A 27,666-nucleotide genomic window follows, 5' to 3' on the forward strand; every position below is an offset into this window, starting at 1 on the left:
TTCACTGTTTCTTGTAGTACAAAACTTACGGAGGAGCAAATGAAATTATCAGGTGGCAGCCTCAACACAAACAAAAACAGGGACTTTTCACGCGATGCACAGCTGAACCGAAGTACTCAGTGCTATCGGATACCATGGGTGCCAAAAGTCTACGTGCTTTTAAAAGGTGATTAGAGAAGTTCTTAGGGGGGAAAAAAAAAAATCTGTCAACAGCTGTTAAATAACAAACCTCCAGCTCAGGAAGTTGCTAAGCTGCAGACTGCTGCAAGCTGTGAGGAGATATCTACCTGTTGTTCTAGCCCTCCTCAGGCATCAGAGACTGGCCACTGCCAGAGGCAGGACACTAGCCTAGCTGGCCCTTTGGTCTGGCTCAGGATAGCCATTCTTACCTTTGCAAAACTATTTCAATGCTGAGCATTCTTGAAAGATCATCTTAATTTTCTGTCACTTTTCAGTGAAAGTGCAAATCAGGTCAGAACAGAGTTGGTCCAAAACAATTCTCAATGGGGAAGACTAACCTTACACATTTCTTTCCTTTCCCTATCACAAAATATGTAAAATATTTGACACTGAATGTTAAAAAAAATCCACCATCAAGCCAACAGCTAAGGGCAGCTTCAAATCTTGCAAGGAGGTATCTGATCGCACCAGCTCTAAATTTCCAAGTACAGTCACCTTCACCCCAGAATGTGTTTGTTTCAAAAAGTTATGAGACAACAAGAGTCTTACAACTTATAATTATATTTATCATAATTCTGAAGGTTGCAACAATCTTGACCTTTTTTTCCACATCCTAATGCAATTTTAAATTAATCTTCTCTGTTTAACACAACTTATCAAATGCCACGTAGCGTGTAAACTACATCTTGATTGCTGAGAAAACATCTCTTTGTAGAATAGTATTTAGGCATGCATTTAAGTTTCATTGACCTCGCAGGTACCTAAGCACTTTCTTGCATCAGGCATTTCTAACCTGACAGCACCAACAGTCAGCATGAGCTGCAACTTGAACCCCCTTCACTCTACCATATCCTACTTGGTGGGCGGCTGGTCAAGATGCTGCTTTGCTTTTTTCACTGTCATGAAGGGCATAACACAATACAGATAAAAGAAAAAGCATTCACTATTTGTCAGAAGTAATTAAACATGTCACTGACTTTCTGTAAAACTCAAGAGCCATCTGGGAAAAGAGCAGTATGTCTCCACATCCATTTGAGTGACAAGGTCAGAGCATCCCTCCCTTCCTTGGTTGCATCTCCATCACTGACTCTGTTCATCATGCTGTAAATTAATCTGTAAAAATTTGGATAGCCTACCTACTGTAATTAGCTCTATCTGTCCAAACAAGGCAAACTGAGATGGGGTGGCAGCTGAGGGTTCCAATTGGCTTGTGGCTGCTGAGTGACAGAACTAGGTTAATATACCAACTTTATTCACAAGGAGAACAACATAAAATTAGCCTTCTGTCTTGTTACATGTCTGAGACAAGGTTTCAAGACTTTCAGTTACTGAGAACTCAGTAATAAAGTGCATCATACTTGTATTCCTCACGATGAAAACTTTTTGTACATCCAGTTAGAAACTCCCCTCTATGAATTTATGACCACTGTCCCATGTTCTCCTGCTGTGCTGCTCAGCAGAGAGCCTGGCTCCGTAGGCACTGGCAGGCTGCTCTTAGGTCCCCCCAAAGCCATCTCTCTCTGCCTCTCCACTTAGGGCAAGTGCTCCAGCCCTCCACCACCTTGGTGATCCCCTTGTTGAACTCACTCCAGTTTATCAATGCATTTCTGGCACTGGGGGGCCCAAAACTGGGTGCACTACTCCACATATGGTCTAATGAGAACGGAATTGTAATTTAGTAATTCACTCCCCTCAAGCTGCTGGCTGTGCTCCTGTTGGCACAGTCTGTGCACTGTCAGCCTTCATCGCTGCTAGGACAAACTGCTAGCTCATTTTCAGCCAGCGCTCCCAGGCCCTTCTCAGCAGAGCTGCTCCCCAGTCTGTATCAGTGCAGGCGGTTCATGTGTCTCAGGGGCAAGGCTTTGCATTTTTCCTTGCTGAATTTCATGAGGCTCCTGTCAGACCATTCCTCATGATTTATTCAAGTCATGAGCATGAGCTTCTCATCAACATATCAGATGACAATCCTGGAGATAGAGTTGAATGTGCAAGACAGGATTAGGTGTACATAGGATGAAGCAGAGTGATGCACAGCTTACCTCTTTGGCCTGTTCTCATAATACCTTTCTCAATGTTTATATTCAGAGTGCCCAACATACTAGAACCACAAACTTTGTGGAGGTCTCTACACTAATAGTTCTCAGTTTCAAGAAACTTGATCTAAGCCACTTGTGCCTGTTTATGGGATTTCTGTAAGGATATAAACTCATGAAACCTCCCCAAAGCATGCTTAAACACGAGTAGCATCACTGGCACCCTGGCATTTTCAAAAACACAGAAGGCCTGCTGAGGAAATTATTTTGGGAATCATTTCTCAAAATACTGTGGGATTGTGCTGCTGTCTTCAAAGGATGCAGAAATGTCCCTTTTTCTTTGTCAGTTACAAAACAGTTCTAAACATGGTGGGAAGGAAACAGTTATTCCCATCCTGTCCTATAGCCGAACCCTCCACGAATCAAGACCTGAGGCGTCAACTTACCCTCAAGTATCTTTTGTTGCATGATCTAAATTACCTTCTCTCCCATGTAAAGCTGGTGTCACCTTACCCTTTGATACTGAACACCCACACTCAGTACTCAACATCTCTGTCTACTTCTGCAGGGTCCTGAAGTCAGTGCTGAAGCACTAGCGATCTAATGGGCTGCGAGCAAGCTCATTCAACCTATTCCCACAAAACTGCAGAGTACAGATATCCACCGACACTGATCTCCATACCAGCCCAGACTGAACTCCTAAGTGTCTTTATTTTTCCACAGTACGTAACACCTTTACTTCACTGTTTTCCCAATCAGGGAACACATCCATAATTTTTGAAGATAATGGTTTGGGGGGTTTTATTTTGTGATTCTACCATATATAAACTTGATGATAGTGCACAAATGCATATCTCTAGCATAACTGCTTGCAGCATATGCTCTCTCCCACATATGCCACTATGCAAGGGATAAGCGCAGGCAAACAAGATAGCTGATACTCATCCCCTGTTTATCTGACCCCAAGCCACTGACCAAAGTCATGCTGTGATTTTACTCGTGTGGATAATTCTGGTGCAACTAGTGCTGCTTACCTCAAACACTAGGAAAGCAAAATACATGTATCTATGTACAGTGACACCACAGCAACTGCTGTAGGCATCATCTGTCTCCTCTGTCAGCATGCCACTTGCATGGTTCTTCACCAAAGCCCAACAGTGCCTTCCAGGAGGTTATAAACCAGTGAGGAGGTCCCATATTTTCTCTCTGCACCCTGCTATAAAAGCAGTGCAGCCAGAAGCAGAGGCAGCTAACCCACTTGTGCTGGACCCATGCCTTGATAGCACTAGAATAAATTAAAGTGAGGAACACACTGAGCTGGTTTTATACTACTGTACTGGCAAGCTAAGAACACTTCTGCACAGCAGCTCAATAGGACCGAAAAATTATTTCACAATATATAATACAATTCCTCTAGCAGCTCTAGCAGCTCAAACAGGAACGCTGGAGGACACCACAGAAACTCTAACATCTTATTCAGAGCGATGCAGCACCAGGACAGATGCAGCGGCGTGGGCACAAAGCAGCCACACCACTGGAAGGAGGTTCTACCACGCATGTTTGGACCGGCCGGACATCCAGCACGGCGTCCCCTCAGCCGTAGCATCCTCTCCCCGCTGGGTAGGTAGGGGCAGGTTTGCTCAATTTTACCTTCCTGGATGAATTCTAAGGAAAACAATAGCCTAAAAATGAAAAAGAAACGCTTGTACAGATGAGTCCCTTGAGTCTGTACAAAACAGACTAGCCTAAAATGGCACATCCATCTTCCTCTTTCCTAAATAGATTTCTACTGATCTCAGCCAGCTTAGAATATAGCACCATACAATTTCCTAAAATATAAACCAAAGCATAAAGAGCAGCTTGGAATACTCTATTTCTGATACTAGAAGATACGCTTCATTTATTTTGGAGGTTGTAATCATATAGAGAGAGATATCACTTGAAAGCAGCATTTTCCTCACTAGCTACTAGTATTTAAAGTTAGCATAGCAGCAGCCACTGAACAGTTATTCAGGTGAACTCATGTATGTAATGGAGTTGCCTCTAGCAATTCTCCCTAGCTCCTGGGCCTCCTGTGACTACTCCCCCTAAAGTTTACATTTATCTTTCTCTGATGATCACAGCTGGGCAGGATTTTAATACTTCAAACTAGAAGGCCTTGCTGCCTGTGTTAATACACAGTGCTAACAGGCCAAACTAAAAGGCAAAAGCAGCAAGAGTTTTATTATAACACTGCTATTTTTCTAGGTCTTACTGAGCAAAGCATTTAATCTAATGTATTACATTTAATGAAGAGTCAGGAACTTGTACTACAAATAACAGATCAGCTATAATTGGAATTTGTTCCACACCACTAGACTACATATATCAATAAAAACAATATCCACACTGGATTCTGGGCTCACTTCATTTGCATTTCTTAATTTAGTGTTTAACTAATTTAACAATAGTAATGATTTAATTCAAATTAAAATCTAAGGAAAATAAAACAATTTTAAAAAGCCATTAAAGATTTCATTAAGTTCCATCTAAATTAATATTAGCTTTCTTAATATTTTCAGTAAGTGATTTTTTTCTCTCACCACTGAAACAAACATGAAGTTTCCTCTGTGCAGTCAAGCTTCAGACAAACCTTGTTAGATTTATTGGTATTATTTCAAGCAATTAATTAATATACATTAGAGTTATTTAGAGGAAAAGCACAAAGAATGGCAGGAAAATGGATGAAGCTGTTTTTAAAACACTGCATTCGACTGAGATAATTATTCTCTGAGCCTTTTATGAAGAGCTCTTTAGGTATATACTATCCATTAGATCACATTTCCTATACATTTGTGGTATTGCTCTTAAGTATCAGACACACACGAGTTACTCAAGCCATAAGAGTTTTACAAGATGGTTTTCTATAGCTCCACACGCAGTAGTCACTCACACACCAGTGACTTTTCAGACAAAAGAATTCATTTCAGAAATGTGCGTCAGTTATAAATATATTTATTACAAATTATTTGTACACTGCCGCAATAACTAGGTGTCTGTAAGTCTACAGTCTTGCATCCCACTCTCTAAATCATACAGCAAAATTATTTGTATGCTATAGGCATTACAAAAATTTTTTAAAACTTTCTTCTCTTAACCAGTAAGAATACAACACATCCTACTTCAGTCCTCAACATATTTTAATTTTTGCAGCCTCCTGGAATTCACAGCTGATTTTGGTGGACTGGACATGACACTGGGCCAAGCAGAAAGGATGGACGGTGGAGGTAAACGCAAAGAGACAAACTGAGGCCTCAGTAAACTGGAACTGCTCGCTCAATCAGTTTAGTCCCTTGGTTAAAACGAAAAATGGTTAAAAAGTTCAGTCCTCTGAGGAGTTATTTAGCTCATTTTCTCAAGCACATGCAAGGGTTGGAAAACCAGGGTTACTGTCCTGCACTCGCCTGGTTCTCATGAACCACCCTTACTCACCCAAATGGCAACACTGGAGTCAACAGAAACACTCTCATAATGACCACTTTAGCAAGTAACAAGTTAGCTAAAATTTCAAATTTGCACTGGATTTTATCACAGCTCAGAGGGGAAGTGTAGTCGAAAGAACTTAATATTTTTAATCATGAATCAAAAAGGAGATTAAATACAAAAATCAACAAGAATCCACGAGGACCTGAGTACATGCATTTTATTTAAAAACATAATTCCACCTTTTCAAATAGATACTCCACAAATTCTTTGTTCTACTCTTTCACACTTTAGAAACAATCATTTCAGATGTTCACCTGCATTTCAGTGGGTACTAGGCTTTTATGTTGAAGGACAAAATTAGGTATGAAATAAGGAGCTTAGTATTGCTTTCTCTGCAGCACAAGTGTTCACTTGCTGGTAAACTTAAGTCACCTAAGTAGAAGTGCACTTAATTTGAAGAGATTACTCAAGCAGCTCTCTACTTGTACACTTGTATTACCATTATAATTAGAACTACTTCAAAAAAACAAAAAGTTCAATTTTGACCAGAACAAACACAGAAGAAAAAAAAAAAATCAAAAGCACCTTGAGTAGAGTGGGATCCACATGCTTTTGAAAATATACTTTAAAAACCTTATTTAAGCAGTTCCAGTGACCACCATGATTTCAGTGCGACTTACAGGGCTGCTACTACATAAGCTAATATGACACTACATTCTGCTATTTTATATGTTTTAAAGTTGGCCACTGAGAGGACCAAAATGCATTGCTGATTTGTCACAATGCCGAGTGCCCTCCAGCTTTCCATAATTATCACTTCTGCAGACGCATACGTGGAAATCCCTACACAGGCATTAAAACTGACATCTACCTGTTAGGTAAAGGGATACCAGCAACGGACAGCGAAGGAACTGAGCAATCTGCTCCTGGAAACGCTGAGGAGGTGACCAAGGCAGTGCTGGAACTGAGCCCCAAAGCCTGCCGTCAGCACATGAACACCTCGTAGTATCAGACCTTCAGGGTAGACCACCAGGTGCCCAATGAGGAAAGCAGTGAACTAGAGCAGGTCTTACAACTACATGATTTAGGGAATGGAAAACTCCCACTCCTCAACCAGTCTAGAAGCCAAAAGACATGGCGAGTTTTGGCCAGATTATTTCCATTCAATGATCAAAAGCAAGCTCTAGGCTTCAGGATGTCAGCCACATAGAGCTCTTGGGTTTGCTTTTTAGGAATCAAACCACAGGACTGTCCTTCTGACACTGAGAACACAGAACACAACGTCTAGTAGGGACAAAAAGCGTTCCTTAACCCTAACCTAATTCTACCAACAAAGTCCATATTTGAAATATTACAAGAGTCGTCTTAACCTGTTGAAAGCAAGACCCAAGAACACCCTGAGGAAAGCTACTATCAGCGACAGAGTACTTAGATCAATACCTTGGAGCTTCGTCACATGAAATACCAGTTGGCTGCCAACTAAGGAGATCTATTGTATTTTCAGGCCAGTTCAGTTGTTGTCCAAAATATTACTGGCATTTCATACCATATTTATAATGAATACGTATTATTTAGTATTATTACCATTGGTAATATTGTTGGCTTTAAAAAAAAGAAAAAAAGAACTCAATATTACGCATTTGGGCATACCAAGCACCTTCTAGTGGAGTTTTTCAGACAGAACATTCAGCACATTTGAATTCCAGTACAAAAGACTCCTTTCACTTTGTGTTACTGCAGAAGTGCAAATAAAAAGCCACATAGCTTCATATTTTAGTAAGCAGCTAGCTGATTTATACAAATGGGAACTAATTGAACTTTCATCTACCAAAACTTCCATAAACTTCTAAACAGACTGTTTTTCAGAAAAAACAGCTCAGTAGATAAGCATATCTGGGGGCGAAATATTAAGAATTAAGCCACACTTTAGTGGCATTTCAGATAAATATTGACAAGTACATTTATCTGCAGCAGAAGTATCCTCTAAAAACTGATTTTGCTTTGAGGCATGATCAAAAATAAAACTATCACAAATCCACCCAGTCTTTTTATGTATGTACATATGTCTACTTTTAATTTCAAATTTCATGGTTTAAAAAGATTTTTATATGATTTGTTAAGCCTCCAAATGGAAGACAAACACTTAAACCTAAGTGTTAGAGGAGTGGCCATTTTTAAACTCACTCACTCCTGGAGCAGTAATAGATGTACAACGCACAGCGGGTACTCCTGAGTTCAGTTTTACTTTTTAAGTTTTTCTGATGCTGTACAATCACCGTAAGTGCAGCCAGAAGAAGACAATTTCAGATTCAAGCAAAAACTTTTTTCTTGTCATTCTTTCATTCATTCTTTAGATTTTCCATCTAGGAAAAGCATACAACTGATGAGCTAAAGGCTGCTGTAAAAGGCCATTAAGTTCAGCCTTTTGTACACCAAAGACAGAAATGGTATCACGGTCTGGGAGCTGGGTTCAGGAATCCGATGTCAGCCACCATATTAAGGAAATCAGGGGACTTCCTTCTATGGACATGCTAATCTCACTCTTCCAAACTTCCAGGCTTTTTATCATGGGTCAGTCTTGTCACTGATCCCAAATTCCCACCTTCACATGCAAACCTAAACCATTTATATTCATGCTCATGTCAAAGAGAGAACTTTAAGCTTATTTTCCACGAACTTCTCATCCTTCGCCACCTTTTACGCTGACCAAACCGACACTGTGCAAGCCTCGGGGCTGAGACCTGTCATTTTATGTGCACCATGCACACCTTTGCTAGTGCATAAATTACATACTGCTTATACAGGCTAAATAACATTAAAGTTTAAAGCTGGAAAAAGAATACCCTTCATACTTGTTCTTGAGAACCACAGGCCAGAAATAATAAAGAAAAGCTGCCCAAACTAATTCTTTCATATCTGAACAGAATTAAAGTTATAGAGGTAGACTACAAAATTCCGCTTATCCACAAAAGTGTGAACTTTCTAAAATTTTTTTACTGCAACAAGAAACGTGGAGTTTGGAAGGTTTTTTTTTTTTCTTAAATTAGAAAAGGTAAATTAACATCACTTATTACAGTGAACGGACAGAGGGATGATTTTTTGGAATTTTTTTTTTTTTTTTTTAAACAACAGCCTTGCTAGTCTTCCACAAGCAAAGATGACTTAAACCACACACACACATTATTATATAATTATATATACACATATAAATACACACACATGTATTAAAAAATTAACTCCTTGAATTTGAGAGCATTTGAATAAGTATTGAGTTATTGTCCTCTGGAAATCAGAGTCTGGATGGAATCCATGCTTTATATACTTAAAGTTATTTTGAAAACTTAGGCTATATTCTTTTATAAAGTAACTCAAAACTGTCCCCTAATCTCATGCAACAGACAATCACAGCTAAAAATCAAGGTATGTGTAAATAGACAGAACAGGTAGGGAAAGGGGGATTTATGCGGTAGAATCCCCGTTAACGCTAAAACTCAAGTATGGGCTGCTGCAACTGGAAGCACTGACACACAGTGATCAGAACTGCTGTATAATGTGAGATGCACAAGAGAAGCTGAATCACCTTAAACCAGAAAAAGAGAAAGGCAGCTGGAGAGACCGGAGAATCTTGGGAGAGCTGATTAGAGCTCACTCACATGCCTGTCACATTTGAGCAATAAAACTGGAAATCTGGAAAGACACGGGAAGAAAGATTTAAAATAATAAATTGGCTAAGTGTCAACTACGGTAAATGTAGTACTTTATAAGCAGAATGATCATCAGAAAAGGGGATCATTGAGGGTGATACCAGAGATTGCTATCAGCTATAAATGATTAGCACAAAGCAAGGTAAAAACAGGTACACATCAGACAAAGCTTCCTAACAGCAGCATCTTACAGATCCACGTATTTCTGAGACAGAATAGACCACTGATCCTGAGAACTCACCTTTCTGCAACACAGATGATCCCTCTCAACCAAATCATCTGCATTTAGAAAAATATCCTGTCTTGTTCTTAAAACTGTCAGTGCTAAAGAATCCACTGTAAATTACTGCATTGCTTGATTTCTCTCTCTGCTAAAAATCTGCACCTTGCTTCTCATTTGAAGTCTGCCTGGCTTCAACTTCCAGCTATTGAACATCATAATGTTTTTGTCTGCTAGGCTCAAGAGTCCTATACTATCAAGTTTCCTTTGCCCAAGAAAGTACTTATAGACTGCAATCATGTCACTCCCTTGCTAATCTAAATGGATTTAAAACTATACATCAGGCTCAGAAAACAAGTGAAAGAAGGCAATTTATCAGGTAACCCAACCGAACTCCAAATCTCTAGCTTCTAGAGGTCCACGAAGCTCTAACAAAACCAGCCGACTGACAGCTTGGCTATTTTTCAGAAGGCTCCTTGAACAGTACATCCACTGAAGCAGTCATAAACAATCTCTCCTAACATCAGGGCACAGGAATTGAACCATTTAAATACTTGGTCTTTTGCTGACCAAACATTAAAAGCGATTGTTCAAACAATGACAACATTTTATCAATGTGTCAGGAAAGCAAGACAGATAGTACCCTTTCCAATCTTTTTATTAACTCTTCAGCTTTTCCGCCTTCATTGTGTTTCCTGTGTATGAGTAACAACAATAAAACAAAATAAAAGCAAGACAATAGCCACTGCATTAAAAATTACTAGAGCACGTAAGCAGTTTCCTTACTGCACATTAGGTCATTTCCTTTAGAGACATTTTATCTAACTCTTTTAAAAATTAGTTAAACTAATACTGTACTCTCCTGAGCCAAATAATAATAAAAAGCCCTTCTTTTTTGTAAAACACTTGTTCAGGGAATTGATAACAAGCTAACCAACCTTCCATTCCAGATCACTGGCTTAAAACCAAGTCTTGCTCGATCGTGCCTAGAAGGTTCTGCTACGTGATAAAAGTCTGATGCTCTGCAGGAAACAAGAGAGGAGCTATATAGCAAAGTTCTTGGCACTGTACTGCCTGCCTCACGCTGGCACTCTTATCAGACTAAATTTCATCAGAAAATACAAACGTCCTTTATAGCTGACTTTAGGTGAGAGGAAGACTCTGCCTTTGATGAATATGAAAGTACTTTTTGAGCCAACACTCCTCACTCAAAAATGTAGGCTTAAGATCCAGTGGCTATTTGCATTCTGTGTGCACTCCATGCTAAATAACACTGCCTGCCCCACCACTACTCACACATCTTCCAATACTACCAATCTGACTATTACCACTATTTACTATTATTTTAAACAGAGGATTTCAACTTCTCTTCCCATCAAGGGTGCTGTCCTCAAATTATTTTTAAACTGTTTTCATCCGCTCGCTGAAGCAATAGGGCCTCTACAAAGCAGCCACCCTGGTGCTGCTGAAATATCGTCAGCGCTCTTAGCAGCAAACAGCGAGAGACAAGCATGAAGCCAACACAACATTTTAGTATTGATTTCTCTGAGAAATTTAAATCCCGCAGGGCATAAACATCAATTTGATCTGTATGCAACTACAAAATGGCTTCACTCACAGTGTTCCTCATTTCAGCTAAAATACTGCTACAACTCAAGCAGCTGCATGCTTAGCAGTGACGGCAAAGAAGATGGATAAAACAAGTACCCCAAAGTTGCTGATGACTTATAAGCAGTTTAGAGCCTACAGCTGTAGAAGCCAGTCAGTCAAAGATAATTATTAGCAAAATTTCTGTTTCCTAGCCTAACACAAAGTCATCCCAGGAGTGTCCCAAGGACCAGCAGCATCTAGCCTTGCCAAACCAGAGAGCCACTTTCTCATCCAACAGACTAACACATTGCTGGGAAGTGACACCTCATGCCTCACCTTCGGGATTTTGTGCCTCTGCACGGCACCATGAACAATGAAACACAATGCCTCCACGTTATCCTAATCCGCACTTTCTGAGCGCCTCTCACTGCCTTCGCCGCAGATCAAGAGCCACAAATTATTATTACCCTCTGCTTGCGGAAAATATCATCAGATGAAAACAGTATCTGAAGGCAAAAGGAAAGCATCACTTGACATCTTGGATTTTGCCGTCATGTAATTTTAGACTGACTTCTTTAGAAAACAGAAGTTCTCACTCTTATCACTGAAACGTCAGGCCCACCACGCACCGACGCTCCCTCATTTTTCCAGTATTGCAGGACTGCTATTTTGTTTACGGATACACCTAGCTGCATACCCAGTCAGAACAATGTTCTTTCACACATTTGAAATGCACTTAGGAGAAAAAAATGACTCGTTTTTATGCCAGCGCAAAAACACGGACATGTCTGCGTTGCCCAAGCCAATGCTTCAGCACTCAGGACTGTCACTACAATTCAGGGCACCAATGTTATTGCAAGCGACGGATTTATGTACATAACAAACTGTAAATTACATAATAAACAGACGCAGGATTTTATGGACAATGCTTTAGCTTGTAAAACTTGGCACCTTCTATCCATCTCTGCCCCTGCTGATGACATTTAGGTGGCAAGAATCAGACTCCTAAACGCATAAACATGACACCGAGAGCGCACCAGGCAGCTGGAGAATTACGTACCTGCTGACAGGCGCTACCAAGTGCACAGAGACCCAGGCCCAAAGTCAACAGCTTCACTGCAGCCCACTCCTGGTACTCAGCCCACGGGAAAAACAGGACTGAGCTTCGGCAACACCGTCCCAGTACACCCGACCCAGGGTGTGCACACGTAGTGCTCCAACTACCATCGGCATGGGGGTTTCTGCACCGTAGGCCAGCACACCGTTCAAACATCTACTGACTACATCTGTGAACTACAGCAGAAGCCCTGCTTGTGTACTGCTTTCCTTTAGCATACATAATATACGCCACGATAATATTTACTTCACCCAGTTGTGCACGCAAGGGTAGAATTTGCTCCCAAGAGCAAACAGTTTTGTAGGTCTCCACCAGGGCAGCTTCACTGGATCCACACAAGGACCGTAACGTTCTCCTGTCAGCGACAATATGAATTTCAGAACTGTTTGGTCAGGAAGAGAATCAAATCTGAAGTGGTCATCAAGATTATTACAGTATAAACGGGCAGATCAGTTTGAACCACTGACAGTTTTATAGCTGCTGTGATGACCTGCATCAGGGAGCTGCAGACACTGTCGTTTCTCTACAAAGTTGCCGTGGTTTTGGCTTCGGAGAGGTTGTGTGAGTTCCTTATTTCAACAGGTTCCCATCAAGCATATCTATATCATCAGTCCCTGAACTCCAACTGCTGAGCTGCGCTTTCAAAAGGGGATGGCGGAAAAAGGAAGTGACAAAGCAGAAGGTGTTTATGATACAATCAAAACCCAGGAAAAAAAAGGGAAAACAGCAAACCTTCACCTTATCCGCATGAATCTCTGAACTGGAGTATGTAAACGACGGGGCAGAGCAAGACTCATTTGTGTGTTCCTAGATCACATCGCTCTATCCATCCCTTAAGTAAATAAGGGAAACAGGATATAGGGTGTTCCTGAATCATTTCCCCTGAAATCTGATTGAGGAAGATTAGAGCAATTATAACACAGTGACACATACTTTGGAAACCCTTTAATCACGATTAATCTAAGGTCTAACTTTTCTCCTAAGGACCATCTGGTGCCTCTGTGCCACATCCCAGCTTCGAAGCAAATAAAAGAGACAGAGTCCCCTGCCCTCTACTGGTGTATCAGAGCATAAACACAGCAGGACAGCTGTTTTCAGATTTTTGAAACTAAAATATTATTTGCAATTTATGAAGCATCATCTGTAAGGTATTGGGCACATCAAACTGGAACAAAACCTCAAACATAAAACAGCATTTCAGCATAATTACACTTCCTAATGCAGAGCTAGCTATACAGAGAGGAGATTTAAAGTACTGCTACTAGCAAGATAATAAATTCATTAACTGAAACTAAATTATAAGGGATTATCTAATTTTTGCAATATTCATATTGCATATCCAAGAAGTCCATAAGACAGATTTTTTTTTCTTTTTACAAAATTCTTTTCCATGTATGCTGCTTTCTGGCTTATCCTATGCTTTCAAGATTACCGTCAGTCATACTGAATTTGGCCCAAGAATTGAGAGGCAGGTTCATGATTCTACAAATAGGCTTTCATGGCACCTAGGGAAATGTGCAGTCAGTTTTCTGGCTCATCTGCACCACTGAGACACCACCACATAAACCCACAGGATATCGCAGGAAAATGTTGTGACTGATCATGTCACTTCCATCTTCTATTACAGACCTATTTAATAGGAGTCATCATCTAAATTTCAGGACTTTGTAAGCAATTATTATTGTATCCCCCCTCTGGCATAAGCAAAAAAAAAGCCAAGATTTACACTGCTGTAATTATATTTCTGAATGTAAAGCAGCTTGATTCCTGGAAAAATCAAAGTCAATTCCCCATGCAGGCAAGGCCTAAATGGAATTGAATAAACACAAGGGTCCTGACTGTATATTTAATCCAAAAGATAAATAAGCCTTCAAATCACATTAAAAAACAAAAAAGCAGCCTGAAAAATAGCAGCTATTAAACAAGAGAAAGCCTGATACTATCAGAGTAGTTCCCACAATGCCCATCGGTACCCTGAAACACGTTCAGAACACACCCTGTTTTCAGACCTGTCAAGCAACAAATGCAGATGCAAGGCTGCCATCGCTACACAAATACGGAATATGGCATTTAAATAATGCCACTAAGGAAAAGTGGGAGGTGCGCACAGCCTGCGCTATGTACAGCTGTTCTTTTTGTAAAACGACTCATCTGTTAGTTACCAAATAACTAAAAGACCCTTCAGATGAAACAAAACAACAGCACAGAAGGTTCCAAGGCATCTACCTGGAACACAATGCAATCACACCCATCGCCTTTTTATTGTGGATACCTACAATATTAAAAAATGTTTTTAAAGCTTATTAAGCCATGTCCTAAAACTAATCAGGTTTTTGGCTATCCTGCTTAGCCTAAATGTTTTTACAGGTAATTTCCATCCCTTTGCTTTTGCATTAGAGTTGCCCTGTATCTCAGCAAGTTCTCCTCCCACTCTGTTTTTTGTCTGCTCCCTGATATGCACAGAGCACAAATGTATCCTCTTCAGCCAAGAGCTTTCTAGGCTATATAAGCAAAGTTTCTGAGATAACAGAATCTAAGAACGAAGGATTAAGAGGTATTTTAAACATGATCTACTTGAATCTCTGCCTGTCTCCATAAATAAATAATGTTTCAAGCACACAAGAAAACATGTAACAGGAAAAACCTTCCTTAGGAAAAACTTAAGTGTAACTTTATAAGGAAGTCTTGCCAGACCTTGTGATTTGTTCCAGTATCTCTAGATTTTCATAACTTCTAGCTCCTGGAGTTCTCTCTTTACTATACATATAGATGTATTTATATATAAATATATATATATAAAATCCTTTGTGATTATGTTTTCTAGATCACAAGACAGAGAAAGGGCTTCTGCTTTATGAACAGAAAACTGAGGTAAAAAGGTAAGCTTACAGCAGAGCCAGAAGTTGAACACAGGTTTCAGATTTCCTGAGTTATGGTCATATGCTTTAGGCAGAGGGCTAGTTTTCTTGTCATTATTAAGCTATTGGAAACCCAAGCTATTTTTTAAAAATTGACAGTGCAGCTCGATAACAATGAAACAGCAAGAATGCTCGAGAAAAGAAATCTTAAAAGTTAAACCCTTGGTCCTTCTAAAGGTAGTATCTGCCAAAAGCTTCTCCACAACATACCATCGAAAATTCTCCAGGAAGCTAATTTAGAATTCATACCAGTTTCTGTATTCATCAGAAAGAATAAGAATCACAATACTGGCATTACTTTCCAGATTTCTATCTTCGTGCTTGATCTCTAGTGCCAATAGCTCGGCAGCTTTTTCATCACACTTACTGACTTTATATCCCAGCTTTTCAGCATGAATCCTCTTGGCCATGAACTGCCCTTCGATCAATGCTCGTATCTCCACCTCCTTTGGAAAGTCTGAAACCTGTATCAAAGAAGGAATACATTAAGTCAACGTGCACCTTATAACAGTATACAATACCAAGTTGGAGACTGGTTAGAAATACGGAACAGATTTATAGTTCATTATCCTTATCTTCACTCTGAAGCCTGATTTCAGCTCAGCCCCAGTTCTTCAATCACGTATACAAGGTGCTCCTAAAGACTCATGACAGAGAATGCAACCCACAACCTCAGTACTGTTAGCAAATCCTTCAATCTTGAAATCAATGAACGACGGGAAGAGGTTCTAGTTTAAGCTGTAAATTCTTCTCTGTGTATTCCTCAGCATCAAAGGCTGCTTAGGAAACTGTAGCTCAAAACATGTAATACTGAAGTGACTGGACAAAATTCAGATGCATTAGGCAATGTCACAAAGAAAAGTTTAAATCTATTTTTGTCTGCACAAAAGTGTAACCACTTAATCTTTTCATTAATGTATTTAATTGCTATGTATAACATTTTTCTGCCCTTTTGCCAACCTCAATATAAGAGAGGCAGCAGAAATAGGAAAATAACGAACTACAAAGCAAATACAAAGATTCTTTCACAAAAACTTGAGTTTTTCCATGCACTACAGTAAGTGCCTACAATTTGGATAACAGCAAGAAGTGACTATGCATTCATTTAAACAGTAAGTATTTAAGACACTAGAACTACACTGCAAACACAAGATAGTATCAATCTCTGTTCATCTAAGTGAGATCTAATCGACTGGGAGTCATGATTGATCAAAGACATCTGTTGAGTTTCAGTACCACCTGGAAAGCCAGACATTGAAACAACATCCATTCCTCAAAAGAAAAAAAAAAGCAAGGATACAAAGAACTTTCTTCTCCATAACATAATTTCTATTTTAATTCCAATTGCATTGAGTCTTTTGTTACATACTGCCACATGGCTTGCAGCTTACCCAAAGGCATGCAGGACAGCAAAATGAGGTACTGTCTTTACATGCACATTCACAGCGAGATAAAAGACAAAACACCATAGCCCAAAATTTCAACATGTTCTTATCCCTGTGTCTAACATTTTGAAGCTCTCAATAAACTTAAAGTTAACCCTGCTTTAGGAAGAGTGTTGATTTCAGTAAATCCATGTTTTCAAGCACAGGAAATATTTCATAGAAAAAACAACCTCTGAGTTCTAGTTCAGCCTTCACACTGCAGATGCTCTCAAGCTACAGACCAAACAATTCCTTAGGAAAATCATCCCAAGGACTTGCATCAGTAAATGAAACTCAAAAGCAAATATCTCAGATGAAAAAGATAACGGCAAAGATTTTAAGCCTTGACAGTACTCCTTCAAGGTTTTAGATGTTAATTAGATTATTACTACCTTTTGGTTGTCTCTGTTGAATCTGTGAATCCCAACAGCTTCAGGAGTAATTTCCATCACATCAAAGTAGAAACCTGTATCAAGAAAAAATAAAGAGTGTTACATTTTCACTGAGCCCAGAGTTATATTCTTATTTCAGCACATAGCTAAAACAATCGTAAATGTACACCATTTACATGCAAAAACATTTCAGCCTGCTTCATTAGAGAAAGCATTTCATTTTTGTACAGTACCTCCCTCTGCACACACATAAAGCACACAGCTTGTTTCTTAACTAATTTCAGACCAGGTATTTATTGAATTTAATTTTATTACTATCAATTTACAAAAATGTGCATCTAAAAGATGCCTAGAGCCAGACATGCTTAATACTTCATTAAAAATCCAAATAATATAATAAACAAGTCTATATAACAGCATGCATCCACCAAAACATACACATACGCAAGTAGCATAGATAACAACAAATCTTAGAAATAGTTTCAGTAGGTCCTATGCAAGAGTGAAAGAAAAAAAACGGAACAAATGGTAGTTTAGTAAGAAGAACAGGGAATAACAGGGAATAATGGAACACTTCATGCACTAGATTAGATTTCATGAGCTTACTAAAGAGCATCAGATGTTACAAGCAGAGTTGGTCTCTGAACAGGTTTGATGAGACCTGAAGAAATGCAGTACTGTTTTGTAGATAACTAGACAAAAGTGTGAAAAAGATTTCCTTTGCACTGACAGCGAGAAGGAGTGGTCAGAAAAGATACTCAAGAAAGGAGACAAAAATAGAAGAAAATGAAGACAAGAGCTGGACAGATCAGTTAAGAAATTAAAGAGAGCCTCTAAGGTTCAGATCTTTGGAACAAGAGTATGTCCTAGCAGTCCTATGAATATTATCCAACAGCTAAAAATAGCACTGTGCTTTAGTGCACACAACCTTAAATTAAGGCTAAATATTAAATAAGAAAAATATGTTAAAGGTTAAATATTCAGAAAACCTGCCAGTGAGCAGCAGCGTGGCCTACAGATGTATGCAGGCACCCTCCCTTCTGGCCCTGCTGCCACATCGAATCTGGTAGACGAGGCCTTCAAGGAAATTTGCTCCTCCAAATTTTCCTCCTGCCTTCTCAGGTGCCTCCCACACATTAAAGGATCCTCATCCATTCCCCGCTCCTCATTCCCCATTTCTTACCACTGTTACTCTCATACCCCAACATCACCTTAGCACATGCCTCTGCCTATCTCCAAATCTCTGAAACCTCTAGTGGCATCTTCTTACCCAACAGGAAGGGCAGGGGACAGCTGATAAAAGAGAGGAAGCCTTGCCAGTTCTTTACTTGTTTTGCTCCCCTCAGGAACTCAGATTATGGACTCTACTGTGTTTTTACATACGAACCACATCCTCAGGTAACCCAGAGGTTATCTGAGGATGCAGGTTATTGAGGATTACTTCCATGAAACACCCATTTCAAAGGGGACCGAGTTCTCCAAGTGAATACACTGCAAAACAAATTTTAAAACTTTAAGGTAGTGTCCTGGCATCCCTGCAATCAATAATAATATTCTCATCAGCTTCCATTTTTTTCTATTACAATCTAAAGTGTTTGACTTCTGGGATTTGGATTAACTTCTTCCCATTTTCAAAACACCTGAATTGATTTGCTCTATAGTGAAAAGAAATTCCTGGCCATTTTAATACTCCACAGAGACTGGATTTCACAGACAACAGAAGGAAGCCTCTAAAAATGAATTCAGTGCTAACCTCACAATGTCAAGAAACTATATCTTAAATTCACTTTTCTAGGGAATGAAGTCTTCTATAGCTTAAATATCTGGATTAAAAATAGACTTTTCAACCCAGAAATTTTAATTTAATTTTACTCTTGTTAATTCAGACCTAATACAACTGTAATGATTCCAAATCCAGCCCTACAATGGTTAAATTTTAATCTTGATTACACACAGGCTCACTTTTTGTTAATTTATTTCAGAGCGATATACCACACCTGTGAAATTCTAAATTTTAGGAAAGAAAATAATGTAAAACTTCAAATACAGAGGTTTATGAATAATTTTTAAATATTTTCATCGTTATTTTGTTTGATTTGATTCACTTAGCATAATGTGAGAAAAAACAGAGATAAGACTGTGTGACACAGACTGGGGAAAGTGCAAAAAATCTGCATGTCATTTGACACTGGTATCACTGTTTTGTTCACATGCACTGAACAGGATTATAGAATAACATTTGGAGATCAAAAACATTGAAGACTGAGAGACAATATGGAGCTACTTAAGTGCCCCTGGTTTGAGTCCTCAGTATAAAGCAACAAACTTTAATGAAAGCCTCTAGAAATCACCGGTTTTAAAATTCTACTGCTAAGAGGCTACTAAAAGACTTTCAGTTACCAAAACAGTTCCATAAATATCATTTTCTTATTTACTGAACGTTAAAGGAAAACACTATCGTGACACTTAGTCTGCCAAGAGAGTATTTCTGAGTACACATTAGGAGTTTTCCTTGCTCCAGTTAAGTTAATGATTGGCCTTTATTGTGACCCAATTAAAAAGTAGGTGCAACTCCCACAAAATTTTAAGCGTGCCTAAGGAAACCCTGGAATTCCCAGCCTTGCTAAGGCTCATACCCAAGTTTCCATTGTTTCCAGCAACAGTAGACGTTAGGGCTTTGGAGAATTCATCCCAGGAGCCTGAAGCACAGTCATCTCTGATCCTCTCTCTCATCAGAGAGCCGTTCTTAAAACTAAAACACACAAACATACCATATGCATTTTCCAAAGCATTTGGTCCTAGATTTTCAAAGCAATTTGCTTTAAAAAAATACTTATTTAGTATTGCTGTTTATTATTTCAGATGGATATAGCTGTGCAAACTAGGATATAACCTTCTCTTCATTATGCAAAGAAATGGAGAGGGGAGGAAATGAGGCAGGAAAGAATACAAATATTACGGGACACGTTGAGGAACAGCACAGAGATGCTGGTACACACCTCTCCAGTGTGTCGGCTTAGATCCAGTCTGGCAGGCCACGCCAAACCCAGGCTAGCGGAACAGCTCAGATACCTCCTCAGAGCTCCATACACAGAAGCCACAGCTCAGTCCCTGACCTACTAAGGTTTCTCAGAGCCCAAAGCACTAGAGACCATCCTGCACACACTGAAGCAGCAGGAGCTCTGACCGAGCTGGCCTAGGGCTGGGTCCTGTGGAGCTGTGTTTGTGCACTGTGCCAGCACTCTGGTAAAGGGCTTCACTGAGTCTGGCTGCACTGTGGGAGCTGAGATGGATACCTACTTTTGGAAACCATCTGCAGATGGAGCTAATTACCTGAGGGAGAGAGCTCTGTGCTGTGGGTGCAGAGGCAGTGCTACCATATGCAGTCACGAGTACTCTGACAGAGTCAACGCTCAAAAACTCAACCAGGAGATGACTCTGTAAGCAGGAGCAAGAGTGTCTCCACACTGCATTTCCGATTTCAGGAACATGGTACTGGCGCCGCGCCAGCTTGGGTCCAATAAGACTTATAAGCTCTAGCTCTGGGCCAGGATCTGGCAAAGAAAAGCACCACAGCTGCATGTGCGTGATTCTGTTCCAAAGCTCATAAACCATGCTGGACCCTAACCGGCTCTGCTTTGAGGCACAAGTAATGCAGAAACCAGACAATTAAAGTTGCCTGTAAAATATGCATCTGTTCAGTGTCCATAATCTGTGCACCCCCTGTGCAGTCACCTCCTTGGTCTCCTCTGTGAATATAACACTCCTGCAATATACTGCAGCATTTGACTCAGATTCAAAGGAAAGCAGTTTGAATACTCTCCAACACAGAGTTATCTAAGCAACTCAGCTGGAAAGGCACAGAAATGTCCAGAAAGAGGGCAAGGAAATCATTGAACATGCCCAGTAAAGGCAGCTGAAGTTACTTGAGTTTTCTGTACAGGTAATCTGCCTGGTAGCTCATGTACTCTTTTCATCCCAAGCCAGGTAAGTCCCCTGTTTATACCATTATGCTACAAACATTTATACCCACGTAAGGGGCATTTGGTGCAAAAGGTGCACTGTGGAGGCGAAACAGTTAGACAGGGGGAAGAGGAATTCTACATCTGCATGGCTACAGAAATACAGTATGTTCTGAAAGACAGAGATTTGCCCTTCTGAATGTGTTAAGCAGAAGTAAAAGAACAGAAGTATAATGATAATTCAGAAGAATGTCTCACCAAGTCCTTTCCTAATACAAAACAGTTGTTTATATAGCTCCTTCACACAGCAGCATTGGAAAAATATCAGGAAGAAGAGAAACTTGATAACAAAGCTTCAAAAAATAAACAATTGCTGGGAAACTGTATTATGAAACTCAACAACTTACAACTGATATTGCCCTAATAAACTCAACTTCACTAACACTGTTCCCACCGTTACCTACACAATCCTATTAATGTACACGTAAGACTCGACATTATAGTTAAAAGGCAGACTTGAGCTTTGCTGAAGTTTTGAGTTACAAGAATCTACAGTTTGGTTTCGTGGTGTTAGAGGTAAGGGGAAATCTCAGGATCCACAGGGAGCAGGTTGAGTTAATCACTAATGCCATCAAATCTGCACTTCAGAAACTAGTCCTCAAAGTAGCTGCTTTACACATCTGTTGTTTTGGAATAAAGGAAACAATGTTACTACGACAAATAAGTAGTAGTCTAAGTGGGGGGGGGGGAACTATTTTAGATCCTTAGGAGGGCTGTATCTGTATATTCACAATTAGTGGCCCTGTTGCAGTGTTGCCCATTTCTGAAGGCCTTCCCAAGAAGCACAATGTCCTAACCCCAAGTTATAAAGAGGGCTACAGGGCCCCATCCATTCTGCCCTGCCAATAAATTCTGGGTTGTGCTCTGTGCAGTCCAGGGGATTTTGACACAAAATTTTGGGTATATTACTTGCAAATATATGCCTAAATGGTCTGACCCACTTTGAAAGTTTTTCCTCTCAAATACAGTGACTCAGTGAGGGACAACATAGCTTTAGGCCATCTTTCCACCTACTTGACTGGCTAGGGGCCAAACCATTCCCTAACTACAGCAGCCAAATGCTACCATGAGGATCATTCTCACAGCTGGGCTTCTTGAGATCTCGGTATTTTCCACATGCACAGCCTGATGTGTCCCTGAACAGCACTGAGCGTTCTCCTCTACGAGAAAGGCATCTTCACCTGCCCTGTTATGCCCTCTCTGGACCAGTAGAACAGCACAGAAGTTACACGGTCTACTCAAGCTTCTCACATTTCAGATTATTGTATTTCAGATGATTGTTATTCCTGTACATTAAATATATTGCCTTAGATGCAAAGCGAGCTGACCCTATGAATACAAGAAACTAATTCCATCTTTTTATTGCCACGAAAATTTATCCTCCACAACTCTGCAGTTGCAGCTACCCAAATTAAACAATGTGAATGTTATAATGTTGATGCAAATGTTTCAACAATAGATTACCATATACTATGCAGAATGCTGAATGTTGTATTCATTATCATTTTGCAAAAGAAATGAAACACTAACATAGAGAAAGAAATATATCTTATTGATCCCACATGTACAAAAAATAAATTATATTACCATAAAAGTGCCATATAGGCTTGAGAGTCAACAGGGTTGCAGAGGATATGACCTTCTAAGGCAGGAGTTGGTTCTTGGATCCAAAGAAACAATGTGTCACTTGTGCCAAGGCTAATCTAGAAGAAAAAAAAATAATAATTGAAGCCTTATCACAATGTGCATGGAAAGCAATACAGAAATTAAATTAAAACCATTTGTTATTACCACTAATTGTTTTTAAATTACACATTAAGTCAATTGGATTCATATTGAAACTAGCTCTGACTTGTCACATCAGTGAAATACATACCAGACGGAGACAGGTTTTAACGTCTGGAGCATTTGTTTAAAAATATTCAGAGTTTACTTAAAATCTTTCAGCCGGCTTACAGATTGATTAAAAAAAAAAAAAAAGAAAAGAAAAGAAAAAGCTTGAATGCAACAAACAAAATCAGTGATAACAGATTAATTTAACTGATACTCTACAGTTATTGTCCATGTTACCATTTTACATTTCAAGTCTTTCATTTATTCAGGGATATGGATAGTTTTCAGGAATACGTTTTGACTTACTGCAATATCTCCTTCTTGAAGTCTCATCCCTGCCAAAGATGCTGAAAGCAAAAGTCAGAACATAAATAAAAAGTTATTCATGAGACTCAATTATAGTATGCGTCACAATGGCCTTAGCCTATATAATAGCATTTTGGTTTTGTGAAAGAGGGGCAAAGAGTTTGGGTGAGGGAGTCATTCTGAGCATAGACTCAGAATGCTCAAGGCAAAAATCTGCAGAAGTCAAGATTTTCCAGTGTTTTACACATTCATGTTCTAAGTACTGTGGACCCTTATGTAATACGGCACTTTAAAGCACAGAGACTCCCACTTACGTCAGACTACTGACATACTATTATTACACAAAGCCGGATTTGAGTCTTAGAAAAAAATGGGACCTTTGGGAAATTCCAAGTTTAACCACCTCCTGCAACACGCATGCAAAGTAAAGCATGATGATAACATGACAAAGCCTCCATCTTAATTCAAACCTGGATATGCAACTGTAAGACTGATAAATATTTTATTTTTGCAGTCTTGAGAAACAGACTTCCTTGCTCTACACTGCAACAGTCTAGTCCCTAGGATTCCCAAAACTGAGCCCAAATTAACACATTCCCTCATACTGAGATCTATCCATCTGACAGAAGCAAAACTCTTAGAGAACCATCTCCACCATTCAGCTTGACAAGTTACAACAGAAGTTTCTGAATCCACATTTTCCAAGTTAAAATAAAAGCAATTCATACTAAAAATAGTTTATTAGGTGCAGACAAACCAAAACGAAGTTACCAAGAGGTAAACAAAGTCACCTGTAATTACTAGGCAAAAGGGAATTCATTTGTAGTACCCAGCTCGTACAGTATGTCTGTATCTGAGAAGAAACAGTGATGTAAGGCTGTTGGAAAAAGGTATTAATGCTGACAAGTGTACAGGGAGCATCTGAGAACTAATAAGATTGATTTTAGAGTTTTAGTTTGTAAATAATCATATCTACTGAATCTTACACGTTTAATCATCTCACCTGGATTGTCTCCTGTAAATGCTACTATTTTACAGTCTGGGCTAAACCCGTAACGTTTAATATAATAAGGAGAAATGGGCCCCTAAGGAAAAAAAAAAAAAGAAATATACAGTGAAAAAAAGCTGAAAAATGCAAAGTAACCTTGCAATGTAAGACACAATGTGCTGTAACAGAGAAACAAACAGCCCCAGAGCAGCTGGGATAATTACCTTTGTGATTTTAAGGCATAAATATTCTAGAGATTTTGAACCACTTTTTTTTTTTTATTTTAATTAAGAGAACCTCAAAAATACCCCTCAGATTAGATTTTAAAATACGTCAATTAAATAGCAGCATTTTAACTCTGGGTCTATCTCCACTTATTCACATTAAGTAACAGAAATGTATCTGCCTATTTTGCACACATACCTGAATATTAACAGATAGAAATTAGAAATTCAATGCAAACATAAGAGTAAATACAATATTAATAAACATCACAACATCAAATGCCAGAGTATGACCCCTGTTATTTCAGGGGGCAACAACTCTATTGTTTTAAACCATGTTTGATAGCCACAGAGAAGGAAAAAAAAAAAAAAAAAAAAACAGGAGATAAAAATTATCCTTAAAAAATAGAGGGCATGTGCAAAGAGTTTTAGTATGTTCCTCCTCTTGCACAGCAGACTGGCACTGGAATCACAAATCAGCTACCTTACTAGTGCTGAATTCGGAGGGATCAAGTGACAGCCATCCACATTCTTACACGTGCAGCACCTATAGCAACAGCTCTTCTTGTGCTGAGTAGCAAGACTAAGTTGACTCTTACTTTAAGAGACGTTCAGCTTGATTTGATTTCACTATTTTATGTGAAATGTGGAGCTTTAAATATCCAAAATTATCCATAAAGATTAACTCATTAACTCTACAAACTGTTTAAAACAAGGTCACTGTTAAGAAATGCAAATGTTGGGTTCTGTTTCTGCAGTAATACATGCTGTGCATAGCTCTGCAGTGACCAGGTGCTTGTGGGCACACAGGCAGGGGGAAAAAAATAGATTCTTATCACTGGAGCATCTGTCAAAACCTTCTGTCTTTGTACCCCAGGGCATGCAGGAATCCAAGATGATCAATGATGAAAGCCATGACAGATACCAATGACCAGTTTTCAAAGATGTCTGTTCCTGCTCTGGCATATACATTCACAACACACCTGGAAATATTAATGAACCAGCACTGCTCTGAGGATAACTGTGCATGCACACACACACAAATATATGCCAAGAAAGTTCCATTAGTTGAACTTTCAGCACAGAGCCCAATTTCTTTCAAAGACAATTTGTTAACAGCTCTTCTGGACAGGCACATACCAGGACTGAGTGGGATGGCACAGGGCATCCTAGTTTCTCCGCTAATCCAGGTGCACAAGCGTCAAGGCAAGACCCTGACCATACCTTTTCACAAATCTCCAGCAAATTCATCCCAGAACCTACAAGGCAGATCACAAGAAGCACCACAGGTCATTAAACACAAAACTAGTACACAGAAAACAGGCAGTATTGCATCAGAAAATTTCACCTTGTTACGTGCAACAGAAAAATTACAGATGAAAATCTTACATCAAAACAGAATGATTTCAGCTCTTCTAAGCATAAAGAACACTACACAGTTGGTGATTCAGCCTCTAGATAGCTTTCACCTGTTAAGGTAGCAGAAAATGAGACCTCTCTGACACACAACACACCAGACCATTCAGTTACTCCTAGATTAAGAGCAGAAGGAAGAACAAGGTCACTGCCTCCCATCAGCTTCTCCTAAAACCTTCCTCACTACACTTATCTAAAGGTGATGCAGCAATGTAACTTGAACGTGTGCTGTGCCCATCTGAGGCCTAACAACAAAGAAATTCCTCCCTGGGTGGTATGTCTCTATGCTACTCCTACCTTTGAGTATAGTATCAGACCAGCATCTAAATCCATGCTGACTAATCTTCTTCCATACCAGTGCTTCCTTCTTCAGAGATGATGAAATATAAGCTTAGAGGTCAAAAAAAGCAAGAGATCAAATTTTCAAAACTAACCTCTAAGGCTAATTTGGATAGTCCAGCTTTAAATATCAAAGTCATGATTTTCAGAAATGTTGAACAGCCCAACTGAAATCTGCAACAGCTGCAAGTGTGCAATACCTCCAAAATGTAGATTTAGTGAATGAATTACTGGTTGCTCTGGCTAACTGACTGTTGTGGCCACCTGAGTTTGCTATTACTAGATCTGAGGAGGGCTGTGCACTTTTACTTTAGCTTCTCATTGCATTTCCCTCACTATTTCATTTGCACTGCTCTTCTTTATAAAGTTAATTGATTTTGGTTAGTGAGCACTCCATATCTGAGCACGCCACATCTCTTTCCCATATTTCTAAGATGTCTTCAATTGCACATTTCATTAGACTTGAAAAATCTGTACGTGTTTCTAGTCAGTACTGTTCTGGGACAAATTAGTCTTATTCTGGATTAACAACATTTTCATTTCAAAGACCATTTAGCCCATGACTTATCTCAGAAACACAGCCACATACTCAGCCAAGCACGGTGGAAAATCTAGAATTTACTTCAATTCAATAAATCTTCAACTTTTTCAAAACAGAGATGGTGGAGCTGACCCAGTACGCAGTGTCTGTGGACTGAGATGCAACCCACATCTTGGCCAGCAGACCACAAAGCTCTAGCAGGGCTCTTATTCTGAACACGGGATAATCCTGCTGCACACTCCACAGGCACACACTGCTGCTAGTTGCACAGCGCAAATGCTGAGGCATATTCCAGCTGAGGCACTGGAATAATCCAGGCCAAACAGCAGGAAATTTGGATTATACTTAACAACATAGAAAATAAAATTAACTTTATTAAATTCAATCAATTAATCACATTTCATGCAAATTAAATACACTTAATAAATTATGCACTAGTTAATTTGGCCTAAAATGCCAAAGCAGGAATTTGACAGAGCACAAAGGGCAACATGCACCCCATGGACAAAAGGTGCATTTCCCTTTTCTGCTGTCAAAATCACTGGCACTAACAGAAACAGTAGAGATGGCAAGACTTATTCCAGCTTCTCTCCGTTCTGTAAATGAGACCACTCTTAAAATTAACCACCCCCAGCTTCCTGAGTCTAGCATCATCATCCGCACTTAAAGGAGGTGCAAGCAGCCTCTTCCCAAGCCCCTAGGGAACACAAGTCCTTCTACCAGGAAATATGCAAATCTAAAAAGTTTCCTGGAAAAGTCCCTAGAGTAAAATACGGAGAAACCCAATTTAATTACTCAGTGAGCAATAAAGTCTTTAAATAAATAAGAATTTTATTAGAAAAAGGGTTGTGTTTTTTTTTTTTTTAAATAAAAACCCTTTGCCCTCCCAAGCTAGAGAAAACATTTAACTAGAATCCTCCGATGCCATTCTGCAAGATGTAAGGGTATCCCCCA

General features: G+C 39.4%; 1 protein-coding gene across 2 annotated transcripts in view; it reads right to left on the reverse strand.

Moving 5' to 3' along the window:
- The window catches only part of XYLB (xylulokinase), an 81,592-nt gene that overhangs the window by 38,882 nt on the left and 15,044 nt on the right, over positions 1-27,666 (reverse strand). For both annotated transcript variants that reach the window (XM_026096833.2, XM_026096824.2), the window contains exons 9-15: positions 25,557-25,675; positions 24,208-24,289; positions 23,205-23,245; positions 22,653-22,768; positions 19,680-19,795; positions 17,044-17,117; positions 15,595-15,691 (exon numbers count right to left, since the gene is read on the reverse strand). In XM_026096833.2, the coding sequence (XP_025952618.2) occupies positions 15,595-15,691; positions 17,044-17,117; positions 19,680-19,795; positions 22,653-22,768; positions 23,205-23,245; positions 24,208-24,289; positions 25,557-25,675 (645 nt within the window). The remainder of the gene's footprint in view (positions 1-15,594; positions 15,692-17,043; positions 17,118-19,679; positions 19,796-22,652; positions 22,769-23,204; positions 23,246-24,207; positions 24,290-25,556; positions 25,676-27,666) is intronic.

This window comes from Dromaius novaehollandiae, chromosome 2 (assembly GCF_036370855.1).
Source record: "Dromaius novaehollandiae isolate bDroNov1 chromosome 2, bDroNov1.hap1, whole genome shotgun sequence".
Taxonomy (NCBI): domain Eukaryota; kingdom Metazoa; phylum Chordata; class Aves; order Casuariiformes; family Dromaiidae; genus Dromaius; species Dromaius novaehollandiae.